The 27,159-nt window shown below is 34.0% G+C and overlaps 2 protein-coding genes and 1 pseudogene across 13 annotated transcripts; 1 reads left to right on the plus strand and 2 right to left on the minus strand.

Moving 5' to 3' along the window:
* Window positions 1-3,597, minus strand: LOC149883029 (uncharacterized). Of its 2 annotated transcripts, XM_090065747.1 has the most exons (5): window positions 3,187-3,597; window positions 3,000-3,098; window positions 2,446-2,611; window positions 1,819-2,244; window positions 1-1,595 (listed from the first exon to the last, which is right to left on the minus strand). In XM_090065747.1, the coding sequence occupies exons 3-5, from the start codon at window positions 2,600-2,602 to the stop codon at window positions 199-201; spliced, it is 1,980 nt and encodes a 659-aa protein (XP_089921873.1). In that variant the 5' UTR covers window positions 2,603-2,611; window positions 3,000-3,098; window positions 3,187-3,597; the 3' UTR covers window positions 1-198. The 2 variants fall into 2 exon arrangements, with proteins under 2 accessions (XP_089921873.1, XP_089921874.1); XM_090065748.1 differs by lacking the exon at window positions 2,446-2,611.
* Window positions 3,598-12,231: 8,634 nt separating this feature from the next.
* On the minus strand, window positions 12,232-27,062 carry LOC145181212 (calcium channel flower-like). Of its 10 annotated transcripts, none has more exons than XM_090100542.1 (7): window positions 26,815-27,060; window positions 19,388-19,644; window positions 19,216-19,297; window positions 18,962-19,084; window positions 18,710-18,817; window positions 18,242-18,369; window positions 12,232-12,748 (listed from the first exon to the last, which is right to left on the minus strand). In XM_090100542.1, exons 2-6 carry the CDS (start codon window positions 19,539-19,541, stop codon window positions 18,258-18,260), a joined length of 579 nt encoding a protein of 192 aa, XP_089956668.1. In that variant the 5' UTR covers window positions 19,542-19,644; window positions 26,815-27,060; the 3' UTR covers window positions 12,232-12,748; window positions 18,242-18,257. The 10 variants fall into 10 exon arrangements, 8 of the variants coding, with proteins under 8 accessions (XP_089956668.1, XP_089956667.1, XP_089956672.1 ...); XR_016456406.1 differs by lacking the exon at window positions 12,232-12,748 and adding an exon at window positions 16,446-17,241 and having other exon boundaries at window positions 18,702-18,817; window positions 18,962-19,081; window positions 26,815-27,061; XR_016456405.1 differs by lacking the exon at window positions 12,232-12,748 and adding an exon at window positions 16,446-17,241 and having other exon boundaries at window positions 18,702-18,817.
* LOC149883030 (uncharacterized) lies at window positions 23,142-26,312 on the plus strand (annotated as a pseudogene). The gene is made up of 3 exons (XR_016456404.1): window positions 23,142-23,952; window positions 24,170-24,356; window positions 24,580-26,312. The product of XR_016456404.1 is annotated as an uncharacterized LOC149883030 (transcript).
* Window positions 27,063-27,159: the final 97 nt, after the last annotated feature.

The raw sequence follows: 27,159 nt of genomic DNA on the forward strand, positions 1-27,159 counted from the left end.
AGCTTGAAAAAAAAAAAGATTCTGGGCTTATAAAGTTATATTGAAAACTTTCCAAATAGTTTATTTCTTTAAATAAGTTTCAAAATACTAAGAGAACAAAATATGGTTTCTGCAAAAAAAAATGATTGATGAAAAATTTCTACAATTCATTAAGACCATCAAACCAAAAATGATTCTTAATTGATTCAAAAATTTTGTTTAAAGATGTTTACTGTTGTAATCAACAAGGCAGTTTGTCAGTTTTTCCGGATAATCTGGGTGGGTGGTGGATCGCTTGAAGCGCTGCCAATGTTGGCCGAAATCTTGATGGGCTGCTTCGACGGCTTGTTCACTGAAGCGACCAAGGGAGGAGTTTTGGCGATCAATAAAGTCACTGATGTGGTGAAACACAACATGTAACTTTGGAGTTATATGGCAGTTTGGAAGTGCAAGGAAGGATGTCTTGAATTGTTGGATCTTTTCAAAATAATCGAAACTCAGTTCTGATCCAAAACAAGCTCGAACAACGCTGTCAAACTTCCGAAGTGTATCCACAAAACCAAGAACTTGGAATGCTGAGTTAGCTTCTGCTAGTTGTTGAAGACGGTCCACATTTTTTAGCAATTTTCGGCACTCATTTCCTTCAAACTGCCCACCATGGTAAGGACTCTGAGCAATGTTGAGGGAAGATGGCCATACCTCAGCTTCAGGCCACACACCTTTAAGCATTTTGTAAAGGAGGTTGACAACACCTAGAAGAAGGTGCAACTCAGGGGGAGGAATGATGTCCAAGATGAGTTTGTCATTTGGTCCATTGATGATCGGGTAATGGATGACATTGCCAGTCAATTTAGCTTTGGCATGCACTCCACCAGACCGCCTGAAAGATTCGAAACTTTTCCTAAGGGAGCCCAAAGTTCGAAATATTCCTGCATTTTCAAGGTTGTTTGCATCAATGTCACACCAGGCACAGGGGTGTGAGCTGGAGTGAGCCTGTAGGCCACAGAGAATGTTGGCCAATTTCAGATCGCATGCGATGAAAAGATTCACAGCATCGCAACCAACAAGTGCCCATACTTGGTGAACACTTTCATATGTTTCTGGAAACTCTTCAACAACAGCTAGTAGCATCTGACGTTTCACTCCAGTGTCTTTGGCAACTCGCTGCGTCAAGGATCTTTTAGCAGGTGAACTTCTAGATTCCTTATTTACTGCAGAGCTCTTCTCAACAATCGTAATACAAAACTTCATAAACCCCTTGCCTCCATCAATGCCAAGCTTGATCAGGGGCTCAGAAGAAATATTCCGAGAGGTAAGAACTCTGTTGAGAAGATCCGACAAGCTCTTACAGTAAGCAACTGTAAAATCTCTAGAGTCCCCTTTAGTGCTTGACCCCTTGATTTGTGTGTGTGTGAAGAACTCACTGAGCTGTTGTCCAACAGCTAGGAACTTTGATACAAAGTTAGGCTCAACTAGTTTTCCAACTGATGCTTGGTTAACTGTACCGACCAATCTCTTGATGCCATCATTGGACAATCCAGTATTCAGTTGAACATTCACAAGGTCTTGAGTAGTCAAAAACGAAGAAGCAGGTTTTGAGGAAGCTCCACTTGGGCCTTAAAATGGAATTTCTTTTTTTTTAAAGGATTAGAATATTTTAGATAACTTACTTGTAAATACAGTTTTTGTTGCTGAAAACTAAAGCCTCTATTTAGTTCCTTCAAAAACTAAAATTCTGATGATAATTGCAAGTAAAAAAACAATCAATTATGGTGAATTTTGAACAATAATAACTTGTTGTGAGCTCTGTACTATATATAGTAATAAATTTTTAATTACCTGGCGTAATGGGAAATGCATGACCTCCAGAAGCCTTAGAAAGACGAACAGTCCCATGGGGTGAGGCTTCCTTGTTTGTGATTACAGTGGCAGCAATCTGTTCGGCAGCCATTGCATCTCGGGCTGCCAAACCCTTAAGGTTCTCTCTAAAGGTAAACTGGTTGCAGGTGTGTGCTAAACCTTTACCAATTGGACTAAGGCAATCATTGCATCTCAAAGGAGTGTTTTTTTCTTCAGCTTTTGTCTCATCGAGTGGATGCTTTTCATTCATTTGTAATCGTCCAATTTTACACAAGAGGCAATCACAGACATGACCTCGTGTTTCTGTTCTGACAGAAATAGTTGTGAAGTCAAACAGAGGGGGAAGAGTGATATCTTGCCCTTCACCTTTACGCCTCATCATTGTTCTACAGGCTTCACAAATACCTTTAAGCATAAAAAGTGATTTTCATAAGTCAGAGAAATATTGCTGTACCTCAATGGTTTTGCTAGTAAAGCTGTGGTTTTTATGAGAACACGCAGTTTAAATAAATCAATTAAAAGCAAGCAAGCTTTTTAATTTCATTGCAATACCACAATAAAACTGATTTCCCTATATACATACAATTAAAATCAACCCTACATTACCTTGAGGAATGTGAGAATCAGCTTTATCAAAACTGACTCCATAGATTTTGCTGATTTGCTCCCACATAAATGCTGTCAGTTGTCTTGAGCACTTTTTAAGACAAATCAGGCAAACAACTTTCTGATTTTCCTCATGAGTTCTGGCGTGGTTCGGCATTTTGATTGGCTGAAAGAAATATTTTTTTTAATTTTACATAAAAGAAAGTTTCAAGGAAATACCTAATCTATCAATCTTTGCATAATTATAAATATTTTAGTGCAACTTTTAAACATTCTGTTAGCCCCTAAGGGATTTTTATTTGATGAAAAAGTTTTTTTTCACTTACTTATAGCATACAATGCAAACAATTAAATATACTAATCTTTGATTTATATGGATAACTAATGTACTTAAAGTAATTGTGAAGTGTACAAATTTGGGTTAAACTTAAGTGCTTAACAGAGCAATAAGATTGGAAGTAATAAAACTGGACCAAAACTAAGTCCTACAAAAAAATTTATAAAATAAAATATGTTTCTTTATTATCCCGTAAACTGCTGTCAAAATTTCATACCTTTATCTTGAAAATTGCCGGTGATTTAAGCGAAATACTTTGACAACTGAATTTACGGCAAAACAATGCAAGTCTTAGTGAACAACAACTTGGAGTCACCTTCAATATAAAACAACATTACAAAATTGACTAAAAAATATGAAAGTATCACTGTTCATTTTAATGTTAAATTTCAAATGTTTCTTACCTTATTACTTAATAAGTTCTTTGAGAATAATGTGAAAATTTTCAAGGAAAAGAAAAGTGTAAACAGAGATCAACTTGTTAAGAACACAAGTCAATTTTTCAATTTTCATGGTTTTGCAAAATTTTCAATAATGCCTAAAATTTTTTTTATAGAATTAAAATAGATGTTAAAGCCATTTTAAATACTTTTTTACTTTCATGAAGTTCTGTTAAAAATCGTAGCTAGGTAAATCTTGAAAATGCCGTTGGCAATTTAAAACAATGGAGATAAATTTTATAACATTAGTCATTTCAATAGTTGATTGAAATTTTACTTAATAAGATTACTGAACTTAAATAACTGTCCAAAATTCCTAAGCAGTTCCGAATTTAACTTTTTTTTCAAGCTGACTAGAAAAATCAATCATATATTTGTAAGACAGTAAGATTTGTTTACCAAACTAGAAATACATCACAGGTTGTCAAAATTTCTCCAAGTGGAACACAAAATTAATGGAAACTGTATAAAAATGACCCCCTCTAATTTTTTAAGCCCTACAACTTTTATTTTATGCACTTTTTTGAAAAAATGGACAACTATGGTGCTATACTCATTTTTTTATTATGATTTAAGAGTTATATTAATAAAGGAAAATCCCTTAACTTGATAAGTTTTCTTGACATAGTTCTCTACCACTAAGTCTTAGAAAAAACTTTTTGTTACAAAAGTTGTTGCCCACAACCTGTAGGGCTAAAGTGTAGTGCTGCCTGTTGGATAACTTAGATAGTGGCTCAATGGATGGTAACTTTACATGGTGACATTGGCAAAAAGTAAGGTTTTTGAAAACTGGAATTGCCATAATTTCAAAAGTAAGCAATATTTTGGCCTGAAATTTTATACACATTTTGGCACACATATGGGTAGTATTTATGCCCATTTTGGGTAATATCTAAACTACCAAAAAAAATTTATAGGCATTTTTGTATGTTACACCTGCTAGTCCTTTTTTAGTATGATTTTTGACTTCAAATCCAATTTATTTCCGCGGACTTCATTACTTGATTTCAAAATTGACATTCCTGGGTGTGGGACTATGTCTACTTTCACCCTAGATAGGTGGCGCTCTCGGGTCAGCTCAAAGTCCAATATCCAAAAATTATTCAGGGGTGCCCATTTTATATTTTTTGCTTGAATCCAATTCGATTGGTTTCTAAAAGAATGTTTTGATAGAGCTGTTTGATACTGTGGGTGTACCGTTCTTCGATTTTACAATTAAATGGAATGTCGACATGTTTTTATACACTTGGAAAGTAAAAATCGCCAAATGCGCTTCTGTATTTTCCATGGTCTTTTTTGGAGGATAAATCAATGACAGCAAATTCGTGGGGTTGAGACCAGTAATATCTGCAAAACTTTTTAAATTCTTCTTTTTTCATGTCACTTGAAGCGTGATCTTGATAAATGTGATCAACGTTTTTTGGTCTTGTGGAAAGAGACAAATAAAGTTGGCATTTTCTCTGATCAATGTGCTTGATCCGTAAAACGCGCAAGACGCTGCGACAAAAAGTTACGCAGACGTTTTATCACAAAAATCCAACTTTTTAGGACTTGTTCCAAATTCAAGCTTTTCGTCTTTGGGGATAAAACAACAAACTATAGCAGGAGGATTGCCTGATGCAGTTACCGTTTTCACTTACTCAGACGGTCCTGGAGCTCTGAGAAGATTACGGCTGGCTTTTTATGGAACTGTTACAGGAGGACTTGGCGTTCTTGGAAATGTTTTTATTCGAATATTTACAGACGGAGAAATTAACGTTGGGAATTATTCAACAACCACTGAAGGAATAGGAGTGGACACTACTGCCCTTGCTTGCGACTTCGCCCCTCTCGGCGGACTGTATTACACCAACATTTTGCAAGGATGCAACGTTTTCAGCACCACTTCGTTGGGAGGATATTTTACGCTTGACATGCCGTTCAGGACAAACATCATCATCCAATTGCTCAACAAAACAGTAAATCCAGTAACTTACTGCATTCAATCCTTTATTTCCACATTCACCTCCATCCCTCCTTTTTTGTCGTTTGACAAACTTTACGCTAGAACGTTCAGATATCAAAACACGACTTACGGAAAAGAATATGTTTTGCTAAACACCAAAGGAAAAGGAAATGGCGTTTTTCTGAAATACATTAGAATGCACATCATCGGCTCTTCTGGAAACTGGTGGTAGTCTAGAGTTAGAATGTACGATGGAAATTTACCTCCAGGCAACGGCACTGTCCTCAGCCCCTGGACCACTTACAGTGCAAACAATTACACTTACTTTCCTGGATATGACGGCGACAGCAAGTGCATCTTCTCCTCGTCTGGATTGGAAGACTTTTACTTGTCTTCGTGGAATGGACAAAACTTAACCTCGTTCAACAACAAATCGTCAGGGCTGTTGTATCAATCCACCACCTCCATCGGCTCCACCACCACCATTTCGTTTTACAGAAATTTTGCAGAAGCAGACTCCATGCCAAGCGTCGTAGCAGGCAGAAGGCTCGTCGTCACACTCAACTCTGGCGATGCGCAAACAGGCCAATCCGGAAGCTATTATCTTCTTCTCGGACAAGCGTATTATTATGCATAATTATGCGCATGCGCGTAATTATTGTTACGTATGTGTGAACAAGTGGTTTAGCTAAAACATGAAAAATGTTATAAAAAATGTCATAAATAAATTTCTTACACAATGAAAAATGCCGTCTCCTTTTCGCGAAAATTTTTGCATTGAAGAGTTTGATCCGGAAATTGACCCTTTCAGAATCAAAAAAAAAAAAAAATTTTTTCCTTAATAAAATGGAGTATAATAGTTATAAAGAAATATATCCGACTCTTCCAACAGCTCCAGCAGATGATGGACATGTTTACCGTCTTCAAAAAATAAGCGAAATCCAAAAAGAGATGGACAACAAAAGGAAAAAGAGAGTTCATCTTAGTAAAAAGTACCATCGTGTTTTTAGAATCATATCCAATGTGGACAATTCGATGCAGGCGTTGTGTATTGCTCTGGGTGCGACTGGAATTGGTCTTTTGTCAACCATTATTGCCAGTCCAGCAGCGATTGCGTGTGAAAGTGTGGCTATTGGAATGGGTTTTTTATCCATTGTCAGAGGTCAAGTGAACAAAAAGATGGCATTAAAAGCGGAAAAGCATGAAAAGATAAAAGTTTTAGCAGATTCAAAATTAAACACCATCAGCGAGCACATTTCCAAAGCGCTCAAGGACGGTAACATTAGCGATTCAGAGTTTCAATTGACTCTTGAAAAACCATGACGGAGGAGATACGAACAAAAACTAAAAATGGAATAGACGAATTGGCTAAAGAGTCGCTGATCTAAAAAGGTCGAGAAGACGCCATTCAAGCGTTTAACAATTTATTTAAAAAATAATTTCTAGTGTATTTTAAAAACCATGTCTTTTTTTAAAATACAAGACCCGAATAAAAGGGATGAAATTGTGAAAGAAATTAATGATAGAAGAAAGAGAATTTATCAGAACAGCATCAATGACAATATTTCAGATGTCAATTTTCAGACTGATTTGAGCAAGCTGTACAAGCCGCTCATCGAAAGCAACGAAAAGCTGATTAAAAAAATAGAGGACAAAGTTGCAACGAAAATGGATGAATCGCTTGAAGTGCCTATGCATATGGGTGATATGTCAATTCACTATTTAAGCATGCAAAGTAAAAGAAATAATGGAAAAAGAAATTATAAAAACAAGTTTGAGTTGAGTAGAAACAACAGTAAGTATTCCATTGGAAAAATGGGTGTTTTGTTTGATGGAAATGACATGATTGTTGGAGGTGAAAAGTATGAAGGAACAAAAGGTCTTTGGGAGCTCATGACCAATCCAGACATTTCAAAGAATTTTGACGTGACGGAAGAGGATGTGGCTAATTACTCAAAAATTTTATCAGAGAGTGGAGCTGTAAAAGCAGATGGAAGATCGAACAAACCAAAAGCTTCAGAGGTTGAAAAATATAATTAAATCATCATTGATATTGAAAACGATCTTAAATCTCGTAAAAGCAAAGGTTCAGGAGTCACCATTCTTCCCAGAGATCCGAATGCGCTCGTGCAAAGGCTTGAATTGAGCGTGGCAGTTTGTCGTGCGGGGAATACAGGGTCGAGAAATGAGGCCGAGAGCATTTGCGAAGAGTTGTTGAGACAAAAAGTAATTAACAAAGACCAGTATAAATCGATGATGAAGACCATCGCTGTATAAAAATCATCATGATTTTCCAGGGATTCGCTAGCGAATCTAAAATAATTTTTTTTGCTTATTAAAAAATGATCATTTACAGAAACAGATATGTTAAGAAACACGTTGTTGGAGGAAATGGAATAATCGATACGTTAAGAAATTTTTTAAAAAGAGCTGCAGCGTCGAGCGCCTCAAAAGCAGCGTCTACTTTGGCTAGCAAAGTTGCAAAAAGCGAGCTGGGAAGAGAAGCGATTACAGCTGCAAAATCTGCTGGAAAAGAGCTGGCTTATTCGGCTATTGTTACTGCTAAAGACGTGGTTATTGATAAAGGTAAAAAGGTCATAGAGAAGGTATATGCCAAAACTGGAACTCCGAAAGATCTAACTCAAAAGAGCAAAGTTCTTACTCAGAAGAGCAAAGACATTATTTCAACAATGGTTGCACCAGCAGCGCCATCGCACAGCAGCGACTATTACTCTCTTGGAGGTTCGCTACGTACAAAAAAGTTGTCCAAGAAAAACGCCATCAGAATCCAAGACCTTGTAAAAATGGGAAATGGAGTGAAAGTCATCTGAAAAATTTCAGAGGCCTAAAAATTTTTTTTCTTTTATATAGAAAAATGGCAAATTCCGAAGTTTTAAATATTACAGAAGAAATCATTGTTGATGAAGAAATTGAGAGATTTGAATTTCACGAATACGAGCCAGTCAGAACCAATTTAAATAAGAATCAGCATTGAGCAGCAAGACTTGTTCACGCTTCCCTCTGAGGCGTACCTTTTGGTCGAAGGAAGACTGACAAAAGCAGACGGGACTTCCTATGCGGATACGGATGTGGTTGCTTTTGCAAACAACGGCATCATGCATCTGTTCAGTCAGATTTCTTATCAATTGTCGAATCAAGAAATAGAAACCATATACAGTCTGGGTTAAGCCACCACCATGCTTGGTTTTCTTAAATATCCGGTGGAGTATCAAGTATCGGAAGGAATGAATCAGCTGTGGCAAAGAGACACCACCGCTAATGCTGATCTTGCCGCCAACGGTGGATTTAGTCAAAGGCAAGATTTCATCATTAAGCAGCCTGCTGTTAAAGGAACATTTTCATTCTGCATTCCGTTGAAGCACATTTTTGGATTTTGTGAAGATTACGAAAAAGTTCTTTACGGATTTAAGCACACGATTACTCTTGTGAGAAAGAGCGACGCTAATGCGATTTTTAAGAGCGCCAAACAGCCGCAGGAAAAGTGGACTTGAGCAAATTGTCCTTGTTTATGCCTCATGTCACTCCCTCTTTTATGGCAAGCAGCAATCTTTACAAACTCATTGAATCCAAAGTGGACGTGCTGTTGTCGTTCAAATCCAGACAGTGCGACACCATTGCCGTGCCTGTGTCCAATACATTCAGTTAGAGATTGAGCGCCAGATCTGCCAGTGAAAGACCTAGGTACATTATTGTTGGATTTCAGACCAATAAAGACGGAAGTCAAGATTTAAACCCTTCCGTATTCAATCACTGCGATTTGAAAAACATGTATGTCACTTTAAACAGCGAAAGGTATCCTGCCGTCGATTACGACTTGTCCTTCACAAACAACAAATTTTCGAGGGCTTACAGAGATGCGTGCAAGTTTGACAACAAGATTTTTGGAATCAGTGAAATTATCGCTCAGCCGAATTTGACAGCGCTGAATTACAGACACATTTGTCTCCTTTTTGTTTTTAACGTGAGCAAGCAAGCCGAGAGGTTAAAATTAACAGTGTTGGACGTGCAAAATAAGGCTACCTTTAATGCAAACGTTCCTGCAGACACTCAAGCCTATGCCGTCGTCATTTCTGACAAATTGCTCAGAATCAAATCCGACGGAAACAAAATGAACGTGGTGTATTAGGTGCAGAGCATGAATTCTTCGAATTTATTGATTCACCATAAAAATAACACCGTAAAAATATATTTTTATGTCCTTAATAAAAGGATGAAGTATACGAAAAAGGATTTGAAAAATTTGCTTATCGAAAATGGCATTTCCAAAACGTCGAAAAATAAAATGGGGTTGATGATGATTGCTGTGGAGAACCATCTGATCGACAAAAATGCGATGATGGAGGATGCCAAGCCGAAAGGCTCTAAATATGAAAGACTTCTTTTGATCAGAAACAATCCCGTGGCTGTAAAAATGACCCATGTTGAAACGGGAAAAGTGATCGAATATGGGTCTCTTTACAAATCGATGAGAGAGACGGGACATGGCAGCAACTATTTTGAGAATCGAAACAGTAAAGTAGACGAAAATGGATTTAAAATAGAAATTCTTAAATAAAGTGTCGTTTTATCCATTTTTTCTGGAGTGCAGCAAAAGAGAGTCTGATGTAAACAAGAAAAGACAGCTCGAGGTTCTTGCGTTTGGAAATTCTGTTTGCGTGATCGGTCCATTTAAAATTCCTGAAATTTACAGCGATAAGGAAAGAGACAAGCTTTACGCACTTTTGTGGGGAGGCAAAGAGGATGAATATTCGCGAATGGAAAAAGAAATCAAAGAGTACAACAGAGAATGGAGCAATTTGAAAAAGGGAGAAAAGATGAGAGCGATCGACAGACACATGTTTCGTTTGGACTGTGATTTAGAGGAGAAGAAAAGAATTTCTGGAAAACTGAAACTGACCATGTTGTTCAACGCGCTCGACAATGCCGAAATTGCAAAAATTGCTGAAAATGAAAAAAAATTGAATTTGATTTAAATAAAACATTTCATATTTAAAAAGATGGACTATCGCTATGATATTTATGATGAAGATGATGGAGAACCAGGCCTTGGTTACTTTGATGATGAAAATGAAAATCGTCGTTTTATTGAATATGATTTCGATTCGGATCTTCGATACTTTACTAATGAATCTGACAGTCGGCGTTATTTTAATTTTGATGTTGAATTATATGAATGGTATTTTATTGATGAATTTAACATTCGTCATTTTGTTTCTTTAAATTATGCATACCTTCATTGTGTTACTAACTTTGATGAATTAGGTCGTTCGTATTTTTTTGATGAAGATAACATTCGTCGATATATCGATGAATTGCGTCCATATATCAGTGAAGAAGACGAATCGTCAGAAGACGATTCGGAAGAAGAAGATTCAGGATATGAGATGGAATATTTAGAAGACGATTCGGAAGATGAGCCTGTAAGAAATCAGATTAAAGAAGAGATCAATGAAGATTACAAGTAGGGATTTGAGCTAGAACCCGATCCTAAATACAATATTTATGATTATGCATTTGAGAGTGAGGATGAAGAGCCTTTTCAAAGTCGATGGATTCTTGACGAGTCTTTTATAGATTCATCGCCTGTGTTTGCTCCCGTTACTGTTTTTTAATTCTTTTTTCTAAGAATTGAAAAGTTGCTGGAAATAAAAAAAATTGAATTGGCTTAAATAAAAATCTTTCCATATTAAAAAGATGGATCGTTATTTGTTTGCTTTTAGTACATGCAATGATAAGGATATTATTTCCTTTGAGAAAGATCAGTATTTAGTTTGTCTTGATTAATCAGGCAATCTATATGTAATTGATTCTAGTAGAAAACGATATTCGGTATATATTAATCGATTTGGCTATGAGCAACTGATTGATGAATCTGATCATCGGTATGTGGTTGATGTTCATGGAAATCGATATGTGTTTGATCACGATTCTGAAGTGATTGATGAATCTGGCGCTTCTTATACACTTGGTTCTGATATAGACGGAAATCATCTTTTGGTTGATTTTGATTCTGGTTTTGAAGAATGGGAATACAATCAACATTTTGAAAAATGGAAGGAACAAAGAGCATTATTGGAAGAAGATAGAATGTGCGCTCCTGCTGCCTAAAAATCGTTTTTCAATTCTTTTTAAAAAATTGAAAAAGTTATAAAAATGCATAAATACAAGTCCACAGATCCAAAAGGATCTAAAACTTTAAAATGCCGTAAATGGCCTAAAAAATCGCAGATTTTCCACAGATCTAAAAGGCCTGTCAATGCAAAGGTTCTAGATGTTGCTGAAATTAAATTTGAGATGGATAAAATTATTACAGACTTAAAAAGATGGACGATGATAGGATTTTGTTGTTCAATAGCGTTATCATGGATTTTGAAAGTTGTTGAAAATTGAATTTGAGATAAATAAAATACTTCAGTATTAAAAAGATAATTTACACAAGAAAGGCTTTAAAAAATTTGCTGATCAAAAATGGCATTACCAAAACGGCAGACACTTTGGTTGCTTTGACACTGATCGCGGTTGAAAACAATCTGAGCGATAAAAGCTGTTTAATGGAAAATGTGAAAGAAAAGAGACCTGTGGGAAGACCAAGAGTGCATGAAAAAAAACCGCCAAAAGAAAAAAAACCCATCGACCCTAAATGGAAAAGAATTGAAAACATCAGAACTTAATCCTTTCAATTTTAAAACTAACCGATGTTAAAACGGGTGAAGTGACTGAATACAAATCTGCTTACAAATTAAAAAAAGAGACTGGACACTGTTGGCAATACTTTGACAATAAACATGGATATAAAATAGAAGTGATTAAACCATGAAATTTAAATTTGCTGAAAATTTAAATTTGCTGAAAATTTAAATTTGCTGAAAATTTAAATTTGCTGAAAATTTAAATTTGCTGAAAATTTAAATTTGCTGAAAATTTAAATTCTTTATTTTTCATTGAAATAAAAATTGAAAATGAGTTAAAAAAATTTTTCTTTATATAAAATGAGTGATAAAGCAAAGAAAAATAAAAAAGTTAAGTCGCTAACAGCATTGCAAAAGGATGCTAAAGAAAGGGCGATAAAAAGTTATACAAGAATGACAAGGGAAGAGCTCGTTGAAGCCGTAAAAAATACAAAGCCTGTTATTGATTCTCATCCTGTAACACGTAGAAGACCTACGACTGCTGCAAGACCGATTGTTAAAAGACCGGTTCCTGCTCCTCGTCCTGTTCCTAATGACTTGATTTCATTCGGACCAGCTCGCTTGCAAAATCAGGTGACTGAACCATCGCGTCATATTATTGATGAGCCTTTTCATGATTCAACGAGCATCATTACACCAAGACCGGTTCCTGCAAAAAGACCTGGTTTATTTTCAAGAATTGCAACGGCTGTCTCCAACAGATTTAACCGAGTGCTTACTATCATTGATCCATACGTTCCAGAGGCTGTGAAGAAAACAGTGAGCGATGCAAGAAATGGAGTTGAAGAAAGAATAAAGTCTCTCAAAGACATTGTATTTGGTAAACCGGTTCCTGCACCTCGTCCCCTTAGGCCGGTTCCTTCTCTTCGTCCTGTTAAAATAAAGTTTAAATTGATTGATCACGCGCTAAATTATATCACCAAACAATTTTCTTACATCCCTTCTAAAAATTATCAAGACCCTGCAGCCTTTTTAAACATCGTTAAAGATGCTGTGATCAAAGTCATAGAAATAAACACAAAAACGAACCTTGTTTTAACATGCGAAATGACGCGTGTGAACATTGTCACTAGACAAGAAACTTTTCGCACTGTGTCCTTCCCGTCTAAATACGAAGTTGTTCTTGAATCGACAGATAAAAGAGAAAGCTTTTAAAAAGTTTTAGAAAGTTTTATTGTGTGTAGAGTATTGGGAAGAAAGAGTTCTTGAAAACATGGTCAATTACAGCAATGGGGGATCCAATTGGAAAGTTTCCAAAATTTTAAAAATAGACATTAACATGATCGATTACACCCCTCTCATCGGTTCGTCATACATCGAGCTGCCTGATGACTTGAAAAACAAAAAGGCAATTATCAACATGGAAAACGAAGACAATCAATGCTTTAAATGGTCTGTCACCAGAGCACTAAATCTGGAAAATAGAGATAACGAAAGAATTAGCGAAAACTTGATTCTAAAATCGGAAGAGTTGGAATGGGAAGGAATGGATTTTCTTGTCAAGATTAATAAAATCGACAAGTTTGAAGATAATAATAAAGGCATTAGCGTCAACGTCTTTGGGTATGAAAACAAAAAACCTTACCCTTACGAATATCCAAATTTTTAGATCGAAAGCATACTATTGATTTGCTTCTCATTTCAAACGAAGAAACCAACCATTATTGTCTCATTAAAAGTTTAAGCCGATTTGCTTCCTCTTCAGTATCGAAAAGTAAAAGAAAGAAACATTTTTGCAGAAATTGTCTACAAGCTTATGACCAAGAAGAAAAACTTCAAAGTCATCAAGGCGGACTGTTATAAGCACAGCTCAGTCTGAATCAAACTTCCTAAAAAAGGAACAAAAATTCAATTCCAAAACTACAACAGATCGATGATGGTTCCGTTTGTGGTGTATGCAGACTTTGAAAGTTTCATCAAACCTGTCAACACTTGCAATCCAAACTCAAATCAATCTTACACCAAACAGGACCAAAAGCACATTCCAAGCTCCTTCTGCTATTTTATCAAATGCTTTGACGAATTCGTTTATAAAGGAAAACCTGTCACGTACACAGCAGAAAGCGACGATGATGTTGCACAAAAATTTGTAAACATGGTAGAAACAGACCTTACAGAGATTTTCAACAAGATTGATTTTAAAAAAAAGATGGTTTTTACGAATAAAGATAAGAAGAATTTTGAAGCTGCAACAAAATGTCACATTTGCGGTAAAAAACTAAAAGACGTCAAAGTACGTGATCACTGTCATTTGAATGGAAAGTACCGAGGAGCTGCTCACAAAAAATGCAACTTGGATTACAAAATTCCAAAATTCATACCCATCATTTTACACAATTTGTTACGACAGCCACTTGTTCATCAAAAAATTGGCTGGTGGAAAACTAAAATGCATCCCAAACAACGAAGAAAAATATATCAGCTTCTCAAAAGATATCAAAGTAAGAGAATTTATTTATAAAGAAGGTAAACCAAGTGAAGTATGGAGAGAATTAAGGTTTATTGACAGCTTTAGATTCATGGGAAGTTCATTAAAAGATTTGGCAGACAACCTTGTTAAAGATTTGTGCGCTGAATGTGCTAGGCTAGATGCAAAGACATGCAAGGAAAACTGTCAAGATAAAAAAGAAGATGGATGTAAATGTAAAACAAATTGTAAAGATTGCTCTTATAGAAGATCTAAAAAAGGAGATGAAATGTGCAAGAATCTAAATTCAATGTATAGTGGAACAAAACGAGATTTGTTACTAGGAAAAGGTGTTTACCCCTACGATTGGGTAGACTCGATTGAAATATTTATAGAAACAAAATTACCTCCAATTGAAGAGTTTCATTCTAAACTTAACGACAAAAGTATAGAAGTTGAAGACTATGCACACGCTCAAAACGTTTGAAATGAATTTGGATGTATAACGTTTAAAGACTATCACGATTTATACAATATGTCTGACGTTTTAATACTAGCGGATGTCTTTGAAAAATTTCAGAGACGTTTGCTGTGAATATTACGGTCTTGAACCTCCTTGGTATTACACATCCCCTGGATTAGCTTGGGATGCAATGTTAAAAATGACTGAAGTAAAATTAGAGCTTCTAATCGATCCTGACATGCTTCTCATGTTTCAAAAAGGAATACGCGGTGGAATCAACATGATTTCAAACCGACATGGAACTTCAAATAACAAATACATGGGTGACTCGTACGATCCTAACAAGAAGTCAACCTACATCCAGTACTTGGATGCTAACAACTTGTATGGATGGGCTGTGCAAAAATCTTCCCACTGGCGGCTTTAGATGGATGACTGAAAACGAACTCTCCAATTGGAAATCCATGCCCTGTGTTCTTGAAGTCGATTTAGATTATCCCAAACATCTTCACGACGATCACAACGATTACCCTCTAGCTCCTGACAAAATGATCCTCAACAAAGTAGAAAAACTTGTTCCAAATTTAAACAACAAAGAGAAATACGTCGTCTATCATGAAAACATGAAACTGTATGAGCGATTAGGAATGGTCATTACAAAAATACACAGAGGTATCACATTTTAAGAAGAACCTTTTATGAAAATTTACATTGATCGCAACAAAAATTTAAGAGCAAATGCTAAAAACGAGTTTGAAAAGGAATTCTTTAAGCTCATGAAAAACTCCGTCTTTGGAAAAACAATGGAAAACATTGAAAATCATGTAGACATTAGACTCGTCACTACAGAGAAAGAAGCCTTAAAATTATCTAAGACCCAATTTCGAAAATCGAACCATTTTTGGAAAAAACTTGATCGCCGTTCACATGAAGAACACAAAGTTGGTTTACAACAAACCCATTTATATAGGAATGTGCATCCTGGACATAAGCAAAATTTTAATGTTCGAATTCCATTACGACTACATCAAACCAAAATACAATGATCTAGCAAAGTTGTTAATGACAGACACTGACTCGCTTATTTACGAAATCGAAACTGAAGATTTTTACGATGACATTGCTGGTGATGTACTAGAAAGATTCGACACGAGTGAATTTGACAAAAAACACCCTGCCGTTCAAGACGTTGGGTTCAAAGTTGGAGCAAACAAAAAGGTCATCGGAATGTTCAAAGACGAAAGCAAAGGAAAACAGATTGAAGAATTTGTTGGGCTTCGACCTAAGCTTTACTCTTACAAGATCCTTAAAGAAAAAGAACACAAAAAATACAAAGGCGTCAAGAAAAATGTAGTCGATAAAAAAATAGATCACCAAGATTATAAAGGCTTAATGAATAAAAAAGAAAAGTTTGCAAAAATGAACGTTATCCGATCACATCTTCACGACATTTACACTGAAGAAATCAACAAAGTAGCACTCAGTGCCAACGATGATAAAAGAGTCATTTTGGAAGATGGCATTAGCACGTTAGCTATTGGTCATTACAAAAACAGATTTAATTCGATCGATAAACTTTGTGTTAAATTGATCGACTATGATAAGTTTTTCGGTCCGGAAAACACAAATCCACAATAGATTTTAAAGAAGAAAATAAATTTATATCATTGCGGGAAGAAAATATTACAACAAGAAATATTGCGGAAAGAAACATTTTATTATATCATTTCGGAAAGAAAATTTTATTACATCATCACGGTAAGAAAACAAATATTGCAGGAAGAAAATTTTATCATTACGATAAGAAAACAAAAGAAATATCATTACAGATTTTTTTGAAAAAAAGGTAAGTCACGCAAAAAAAAAAACGCATCAAAGTCACGCAAAAACGCATCAAAGTTATCGCGCTTAAGTATGGAAAAGTATCAATGCGCCAGAACCCGCATTTCCCTACTACTCTCGTGCGCTTTTCTCCAAGCTATGCATCTCGTTTGCAGTGATTTAAAACAACTTTTGCAAGTTTCAGTCTTCTCCAAATGACATCTAGTTCGTGTTATTATTATGCTGCTTATGGAACTTGTTCGAACCTTAGCTATTTCTTTATCCATCCAAGCCTAAAAAGGTTCGATTGAATTCAAACTTGGTTATTGAGCTGGTCAGGGCATTAAATTCATTTCATTTGCTTTCACCCAAGCTTTGACTGTGCAAATGTATGGGCAGCAATATCTTGTTGAAACTACCACCATGTTTTGATTAATCAGCATTTCTACTTGTGAAAACATGCCGTTCTCTAGCTTTTTTTATGTATATTGCCTAATCTTAATCTTGTGAGCCTCTGGTTATCGTAATCGGTTTTCTAATGGCTGCATAAACACAAAGGTTTTTCCTGAGTAAAATGTTTTTTACAGTATTTGAAGAAACATGGTTTTCATAACTTAACTTCACACTCGTAAGCTTTTTGACCTTTAGGATACTGGATTACATTGGCTGCCACCTGTCAATTTAAATGTTTTTAGAGTATTTTTGACACAATTTTTGGAAATTAACAATCCAATTGTCTCTATTGCTATTATCAACTACTTTTTTGCTTCGCTTACTGCTTTTCAATCCATTTCTATACATCTAAACTTTCAAATCTTAAAATTTACAAAAAAGTTCTTAAATGATTAAATTTATCATCATTAGCAGATTTATGCAATCTTTTATATAAAATAGACTGCATAAAAATGGCCTGAATTTTAGTAAAAATTTTTCTATTTTAAAGGAAGCATTAAAGTGTTGATAACCAATGGTAAGTTATTTTCAAATATTTTAGCTGTTAATTATTCAAATAAGATGTAAAAAATAATAATAGTAAAAACTAACTTTTATTCTGTAGAAAGATTTTTTTTAAAAAAAAAAGATATATAAAGCAATAAAAATATTAAATAGTATTCATAAAATTATCTACAAATATCAATAATGAATGTTCCAGAAAAATCTTGGTAAGAAATTAAATTATCAAGATTAAAAAATGATTACTTATAAATATTAATTAGAAACTATAGACAAAATAGTTAGTAGAAATAGAGTTTATTTCACTGTAAAACATAATAAAAACCTTTAAAAAGATGATTTTTAAAAATAATATATAATAAATAAACAAACATTTTTGTAAAAAAGTAATAAAATAAGTTTCTTTATAAAAACTCAAGGGCTGTACAGATTTTTTGAATATCTTAATAAAGGTTGTTGTAGATAGCAAAATAAAATTTTCTGTAAATTTTCTGACCTGCTTTCTATGAACATTTCAAAGTCATAAAAAAACTTCATAGTAATGAAGTAAAACTCACACTAAATTGAAACCAAAACTTGAAATGATTAATGAAATATTGTATTCTAATGTACTATACAATATTTTTACAATACTTTTGCAAATTAGAAAAATATTGTCATATCATATAAATAATGTAAAAGAAAAAAAAAAAAAACATTTTAGTTCAATGATTATTTACCTCCAGTAGCAGTAAACTAATTATGACGATATAGATGTCGTATAGTTTCATAAGGCATGCTTGCAGCTCTTTGCTGATCACGAAAGCGTTGTTCTGCAAGGACTCTGAATCGTTCATATTTTTTACTTCTAAACAAATCACAAAAAATTGCTTAAAAATTCTTCTAATCTTAAACAGGCTATTTTGAAACTTAATTTTTAAAACATTTACATGGTGAGACTGAAGCTTAACAGAACTAACATATTTAAAGTTAATTTACAAAAGTAAATTGTGTGTAGCTTATATACTAATTTTAATACATATATATTATGTTTTATATTTAATAATTTATATATTTTATGCCCTAGGCTTTACAATATACATTTCATTTATATTCTGTATAATTTATAAATTTTAATTTTTATTAGATACCAATATTATTATTTTCTTATAAAAAATATATATATATATATACACTTACATACTTACTTTACAATACAAGTGATATATACATAAATGACTCCCAAGAAAATAACCATTATTGAAGATAATAGTGTCTTTAGACCAAAGCAGAGTACCATCACTGGAACAGTTGATCTAGTAATTAATTTCTAAGATTTTTATGCAGAATGTTAAAAAAAAAACACAAATGAGTATATGTATTTTAAACCAGCTCTCTAATTATTTTGATAATAAAGATATTCTTTAACAAGAGACTTTAAATGTAAAAAATTAGCTTACATCATGTACATTATACCCTGTACCCAAAAAGGGAAGCTGTTATCCAACTTGTCACAGCATCCATTTTTCCCAAGGAATAAACAACAAATGCATTCCATGAATATAATAGCTACTCCAATACTTCTAGAAAAAGTTCAATTTATCAATTTATTAGGTTTTCCTGTAATTATTTAATCTCAAATTGTTAACAATTGAAACAATGAAAACATAACAAAATTGATGAGAATAAAAGTTTATTTAAAAATTTCAAATACATCATTAATGCACCAGCAATCACACATTTTTTAGATTCTCTATCTGATTCCGTTAGAAGATACCAACCATTACTAATAAATGCTGCAATAAAATAGTATATAAATATGGTAAAAATAATAGATAAACGTACATAGAGAGTAAAGAGAGATACTCTAATAAAGATGCACTTACAAACTGCAGATATTAAACCCCAGATTCTAGCAACTATCCTAGGAAAATTAACTTCTTTTTGGTCGTTACCAAATGTTTTGTATTTATTCCGTTCATTATCCTTTCTTCTTGGTTTTTTCGAGTCATAAAAATTAGCTTTTTGTTTCGTTGCCATGTTTCTTCTCACATTTAGGTATGTTGCATGATTAGAACTTTAAGAATTCCAAGTTTCGCGCGTAAATTGATTTCTGACGGCCGCTTTTAACAATTACGTATTACTAGTAAAAAATTTAATCAAATTTAATATTAGGGATAAGTTCGAAAGACAATTAGAATAACTTCAAAAAATATACACACTGGAATAATGTTAAAAAATCAACTGCTGGAATATCTTTTAGAGTTATTCCTGGTGTTGATTTGTTGAAGTTACTAGTTGATTTCCTAAGTAGAGAAAACTGGTCAATCATATTCCAGTAGTGGGTTTCGAACGAAATCTAATAATTGACTTCAAAATTGTTTCAGTTGTTAATTTTTAGAAGTTATTCCGGTAGAAGCTGTCTTTTAAGAAAAGAAATGTCACTAAAAAAAAATTTACATAAAGAAAAGGGGAGAACTTAGTTTTTGTGTGTATTTTGTACATCAAAATGATTGAAGAGTGCTGTATTTCTAACTTTAAGATTTTATTCATTCGAATATCACTGTGTAAGTCTTATGCAAAAACAAAGGGTCTAGGACCCAATTAATTCTTTGTACAGTACAACAGAGCTGTTATTTCCTGAAAAATTAAATCTACTTGGTCTCGGGCTATGGGCAAAAAGCTTCTTACATACGCAGATAAAAAATCTGACACTGTGTCTGCAGAAGCCTCAGGTATGAAAACGGATGGCTAAAGTAAAGGATACCAAAAAAGTATTATGCAACAAAAAAAATGAAGCTGTATTTGTCATAAGCTTTTAATGAGCCTTCACAAGAATTGTAGACCCATTGTCCTATTCGCTCACAGATACTGTTGTGTTACTTGATTTGTGATGAGTTGTTAGACTTGTGCATAGTATTTTAGCCTATGTGCTTTTGTTTCTCTGTAACGTGATATCGAAACATTCTCGTGTGCTAAAATGCAGGATATATGGAATTTCAATGTTAAAAAGTCCCTTTTCTATTTTTGACTTCCCTGTAACCATATTAGTTATGCATCCATAATTAGAATACAATAGGTACTGTAGTTCCTGCACGCTTAAAGATCACTGTTGAATTAGAACGAATATTTAGTTATATAACCAATGTGTTTAGTAATTTACATTTTGTTAGCTTACTATTAGGATTACTACGCTATGGATAGGATTCTACGCTACATTTTGGCATAATCAGTTTATGAATGCCATGATTCTATATGTTCTATGGCATACAATGCAAAAATCCACGTGTAAATGGTATAAGTAGTTAAAAGTTTAGAGAGAGTAGTTTATGAGTCTGTGTTCTTTTTTTCTGAAAAGCAGATTGATTCATAGTTCTATGTATGACAGAACCATCAATCGTGAAATAACTTAAACTTGAAAAATGAAATTTTCTATACTTGAAAGATAAAATTTTGTTTTAAAAGATAAAAAGTATTAACTTCACTTTTCCTTTCTTTAAATTTCTTAACTAAAGCTGTTTTTGATGTGAAAGTAAATTAATATCAAGTTGTGGTTCGTGTGAAAAAACAATAATATAAAAAATCTAGATATGAATGACTAAACGCTGGACTACAGCAGCGAAGCTTCTGTTACAGATAAAAATGACATTTCACAGGAAAACCTTCAAGGTAACTAATTAAAAATTGTGTTGATTCTATGTTATAAATGATTGCTTAAATACATTAATGATTTCAGCTGAATCTATTCTGTATTTTTTCACTTATAAGCCTTTGTTTATACTTTGTTTATACCATATTTTGCCAATGCCTGCTGCTCTGTATTCCGGAACTCTTCAACAGTGTACAGAGCCCCCTAGTTCATAGCTACTACTGCTCCACTTTTTTCAAGGAAGAAAAAAAGAAATGAGCAAGAAAAGTGCTTTAAGTTAAAGGACTAAAGTATGTTTCAAGTATAAAGAAGTTTGCCAGCAAAAAATAAAAATAAGACAGCCAAAAATTGTTTTATTAAATGCATATACAAATACGGTCAAAAATAAGAGAGATAAAAGAAGATAAAAGAAGTTTTCTGTGATTTTTATAGCTTGACCATTCAAGAAAAGAAAGTATTTTTACAAAGCTGTACAGGCTGCATGCCACCAGATCAGAGATGAAAAGGAAAAAGCAGAGAAAATTTAAATACAAAAGGAAGTTTTTAGTAATTCTTTTTAGTCAAGACATCAAAAAACTTGCTTTGTGAGTATCACAGGACATTGACAGAAAAGGACTGATTCCAGTTTTGTGCTTCTATATGAAGAATTTTTTGTTTTGTTTAAAAGCTAATGTAAGTAACTGCTTTTATAAAAGTAAGTTTGCCACATATGTATATACATATATATATTGCCACATATATGACAGTGCATCTCTCTACTAATAAAAAGGTATCTAACAGACAGAAGGGAGTAGCAAAATTGCTAGCATAGTTTTTAAAATTCTGAAATAGGTTCTTCAAGACAAGCAAATTGAAAATCAAAGTCTGGCCATTCATGTATGCAAGAAATTGACAATATTTATTGTTGAATTGTCAGAGTTCTTTCCAAATCCGAATATTACTCTTTCTCTCAATGGTACCATTATCAAAAGTATGTGTCCTTATTTTCAACAAGTTCATTCTAAATCCAAATATTTGTAATATATCTGAAAGACTCTCCTTTTCAAACTTATCCATTGCTAAATGAAATTGTTGCTGAATAAGGGATTTTTTTTTTTGAGAAAAATACAAGTATTTTTAAATTATACATAGGCTAAAGTTGGGAGTGGTTTGTCTCTACTGTGAAAACATTTTTCTTTGTGGTATTTTCTTACACTTATCTAGATTTTTTTATTACAATAACTGCTGATTTCTGTATTATTCAGCTATCTTGAATACTGATCGACAAAACATGTTAAAAAAAAAAGAATATGGAATCAATATTAATTTCATCACTTCTTTTAATTTCATCTGATGATGTTTCAAATTATCTGATTCGTCATCAGAGGATGAGATCAGCAGGCTCAAAGAACTGACTCTAGGGGAAGATTCCAAGAATGCTGCTGTTTATGATGATAACATACCGTTGTCTCAAAATGAAGCAACATTCTCGACGTTTGAAAGGCTTTTAATGACCCAGAAGACACTCATACTGTTAGAGAAAGAGAAATTCACTTTCGATAGGTACTACTTTCCTCGGAAAATTCAGCAGCTGAAATGATCCCCATCGGATATTTTTCACCAAAGAAACTTCGATAACTTTTAATCAAACCAATCTGTGCACTACACAACAACATAGTGTGAGGGCGGTGGATTTTATTTATTTTTTTTATTTTGTTTTTAAATATTTGTTTATTTATTTTTATGTTAATTATTTTAAAGATGTGATGATTAAATGTGACAAAGGTGGTTGGTTCTATGTAAGTGTAATGGTTGCGCAAATATAGAGAGCGATAGAATGTGAGGTAGGACTATCAATGTGTAACGCAGATATGGTAAAAGCGCGATAGGAGCATCGGACTTTGGGGGCATCCATAAAGTACGTACGCAGGTATGGGGGGAGGGGGGGTTACCAAAAAACGTACAAATGCGTACAAGGGGAGGGGGGGGGGGGGTTTCAAGACAGCGAGTACGTACGCGGTTTGACTATCTTTCTCTGGAGATATTTTTAAAACTTGATCCGTACAAAAAGCAATGAACTTTTCGAATGTAAAAAATCTTTTTTTTTTAATACGCAACCTGGTTTTTATCTTTTCAATTAAAACGTTACAACAAGTTAATTTTTTATTATTTTAAATTAATATTTTATTATTAACTTTTTATTAACAATGTACTACTTCAAATTATTGTTAAAGTTTTTATGTATTTTTTCTTATTATAAAAAACAATTATTTTTAAAAACAGCAATTTTAATGCTAATAGAAACCAACACCTTTCATTGCGAAATGTGATTGCAATTAATTTGAGTCAAGTTATTTTTTTTACGTTCTTCGCTTTAACGACACTGAATCTTATGATTAAATCGTTTATTTCCAAATAAACAAAAACTTTTATCTTTCCATTCAAATAACTGAATACGTTGCAACAAAAAAAAACTGCTTATTTCCAAGATGTCGAACGAATTTGTTGGGAACGAGAAAAAGTATCTTCAACTCCTTGAGTTATATAAGAAAGCATATTCAACACTTGAAAAACAAAAGCAGTATCAGCACGCACAGGAATTGTGGAAAATAGTAAAATATGATCAGTCTTTGTATGAAAAAAAAGTAAACGAATTAAAAGTGAAAGCAACAAAGTCAAAAGGATCAATCATGTCATTCTGGGGAAATGCTTTATCACCGCCTAGCAAAAAGAAAAAAGATATCCATCCAGTGCCGTCTTCGTCAAATAAAATACAAAGTTTTCCGAACGCAACTACGACAGAACCTGAAAGGATTGAACTTAGTAAGCCATTTTTTGTGATAATTTACAAACTTTTTCTCTCGTGATTTTCTATACATTGAATTCAACCGAATTGGTAATTAAACTACCTTGTACGACTATATTGCAATCGCATAGTTTTATTCATCATAACTGGAGATCTTGACCAATTTCTCTACATCCAATCTCTATAACTGTCAAGAATTTATAAAAGTTTATTTTTGGGTATTTCCTAATTTAGATTTAACATCAAGCGAGAAGGAAAGAGCAAATCCGGCGCAAGTTAAAAGTCGGAAGAAAATCTCAGATCTTGAATCACAGCTTTCATCCTTGATAATCTTACGCGATTCTGGTTTGTCTACTGTAACGAGGAAACAATTAGACAATGTGAAAGAAAGCATAAGAAGAGAAAAAACAAACTTGGACTGGTAAATGTTAAGCGATATATCGAATAGAGCTTAGAAGTATAGAAAGACGTCTTGGCCATAAAAACCAAACTTTTAAGCAGGCAGCAACTTTCAAAATTTTGTTTTTCAAATTGTCAATAAGAATTTCTAATTGAGTATTTACAAAGTTCGCAGAATCCAGGTAACCTTAAGTATAGAAAGTTTTATAACGGAATCAAAGATTTGTGTAATATTTTGTTTTCAGATTGATTCGTGAATCGGCACGACAAAGAAAACGGAGACAAAAACTTAAAGAGGGCATCGAAACAGTTTGTCAAAACAACCCTGAAGTATCAAGTGCTTTGAAACAGTTTATGCAAAACCATCCTGGACGACCACGGCTCGAAATTGATCAACCAGAACTTTTATCAACAATCATAAAGGTTGTGCAAAGTTCATCAGCAGCTGACGAGCGTCGAAGAACAGAATGTCTTCGCAGTGTCTCCACTTTGGATGATCTTCAGAAAGAGCTGACGAAAATAGGCTTCAACTTGAGTAGAAGTGGTTTGTACCTTCGTCTTTTACCACGACGTGAAAACACTTCTGAAGGAAAAAAGCATGTCAACACAGTTCCAGTGAAGCTACTACGTCCAGAAAATTCACTGCGAAAAAGAAATGATGATAGAATGTTTGCCAAATCTTTTATTGATGACATGTTTGAAGTTTGCAAATTGTTTGGACCAAAAGCTGTGCTTTTCATGTCCAATGATGATAAAGCCAGGGTACCGTTGGGTCTTACTGCTGCAAGCCTTCAAGCGCCGTTGCTGATGCATATGGAATACAAGGTCAAACTTATGGATCATGACTTTGTCGTTGGCCCACAGCACAAGTTAATCCCATCGGTGTATGGCATATGCGAAGTTAACAATAATGGAAATGTATCCTACAGTGGAGACACTTTCATACGCATACGAAGTGGGAAACACGATACATCGAATGCTTTTACACATGCTTTTGATGTTAGGGAGCTAATCAAGATGGTTAGACGTAAACCAATTATGTTAATGGAGACTGATGGAGCTCAAGATGAAGCACCACGCTTCCCTAAAACGTTAGCAACTGCTGTTGATCTCTTCCGCTTGCTGGATTTAGATGTCTTGCTTCATGGTGTGAATGCAGCTGGGCTTTCAGCCTTCAACCCCATTGAAAGAAGAATGGCACCTCTTTCTCGTGATTTGGCTGGAATAGTTCTTCCCCATGATTATTTTGGCAATCACCTTGATTCTTCTGGGAAGACAATTAACCAAGAACTGGAGGTAGAAAATTTTCAAAAAGCGGCTGACGTTTTATCCCAAGTTTGGGAGAAAACCTTCATCGACGGTTACCATGTTAATTGCCGGGCAGTACCAGTTGGAAAAGCATATAAACCGCCGAATCCTGATCCTGTTTGGGTAGAGAAACATTGCCAGCAATCGCGTTATTGTCTACAAATTGTGAAATGCCAGGACAAGTTATGTTGTTCATCGTTTGAAACAAATTGGCTGAATACCATCCCCCAACGTTTCATTCCATTTCCGACCATCTACGAGTACTGCGAGAATGGTTACAAAGCGATGGAACCATCTCGATATTTTAAAAACGTATCAAACCATTCAAACTTTGCACCTCTGACGCATAGGCTTTTGCTACAAGACATACCTACAGAAGGCTTAAAGTACAAAATTATACCATTTGATCTGTATTGTCCTTCATTGGAAAAAAAGCTTCTAAACGGAATTTGCGACAAATGCAATAAATACTGGCCGAGCAAGGCAGCAATGAAACGGCACAAGAAAGCACACAACAAACAAAAGATAAAGATTGATATGGAGAGTGATTTAAGTGAAAGTGAAGAAGTCAGTGAGAAGATTACTAATGAAAGATTAGAAGCAGAGTTCATGCCTGTTTTCCATAACATTTTCAATTTATTTAAGTCACCATTTGTGGAAATATAAATAGCTAAATTAAAAATACTCGCAACACGAATCCTTTCTAAATCATTTTTCTTTCCTTTCGTTAATAACTGCCCATTTTTTAGTTAAGTACAGAAAAATCTCTAACTAAAAATGTTGATCTTTTTTGTATTTAATGTTTTGAAAACTTTTTTTTTTTGGGTGGGTGGGTGGGGAGGTCATACTTTTTTAATAAATAACGCGTACGTACGCAGAGGGGGAGGGGGTGGTTAAAAGCGTACAAGTGCGTACAAGGGGGGAGGGGGGGGGGTCCAAAAGCATTAGTTTTACTGCGTACGTAATTTATGGACGTCCCCTTTTTTAATAACAATAGTTAACGCATAAACCAATAATCAAATTTCTAATAATGATATTGCCTTAATCAATATACAAATTAAAACACTTACGAATAATTTCAATTATTTCTCATCAATATATATATTCTCTTAATATTAACTCATACATATAACAATACATTAATACTCATAATAACTCAAATATATTCTTACCAACTCTTCTCATAAAGTGCTCTTTTAAATTCTCCATTAACTCTTCGCATAAGTTTCTCGTTAAATTTTTCATAAATTCTTTTCATAAGTTTGTCATTAAATCTTCAAAACTCTTTTTCTCTTAAAATCCTTTTTAATATCTCTTAAAATTATTTTCTCATCAGATTCTCTTACAAGGAGAATTTCACAAAATCTCTTTAAACTCGTCTCTTCTTCTTCTCTCGTATCGTTCTCTTCTGTCTCCCTTCTTTTTATAGTTTTTGGTTGTTTATCGGTACCTTACTCATTCATCATTTATTTATCATGACAGGTTGAATTAGTCTCCATTTATACGTCTTTAGTTGT

The sequence above is a fragment of the Hydra viridissima genome, unplaced genomic scaffold (assembly GCF_058129835.1).
Source record: "Hydra viridissima isolate aposymbiotic clone 2 unplaced genomic scaffold, HvirCarnegie_v1 scaffold_10, whole genome shotgun sequence".
NCBI lineage: Eukaryota > Metazoa > Cnidaria > Hydrozoa > Anthoathecata > Hydridae > Hydra > Hydra viridissima.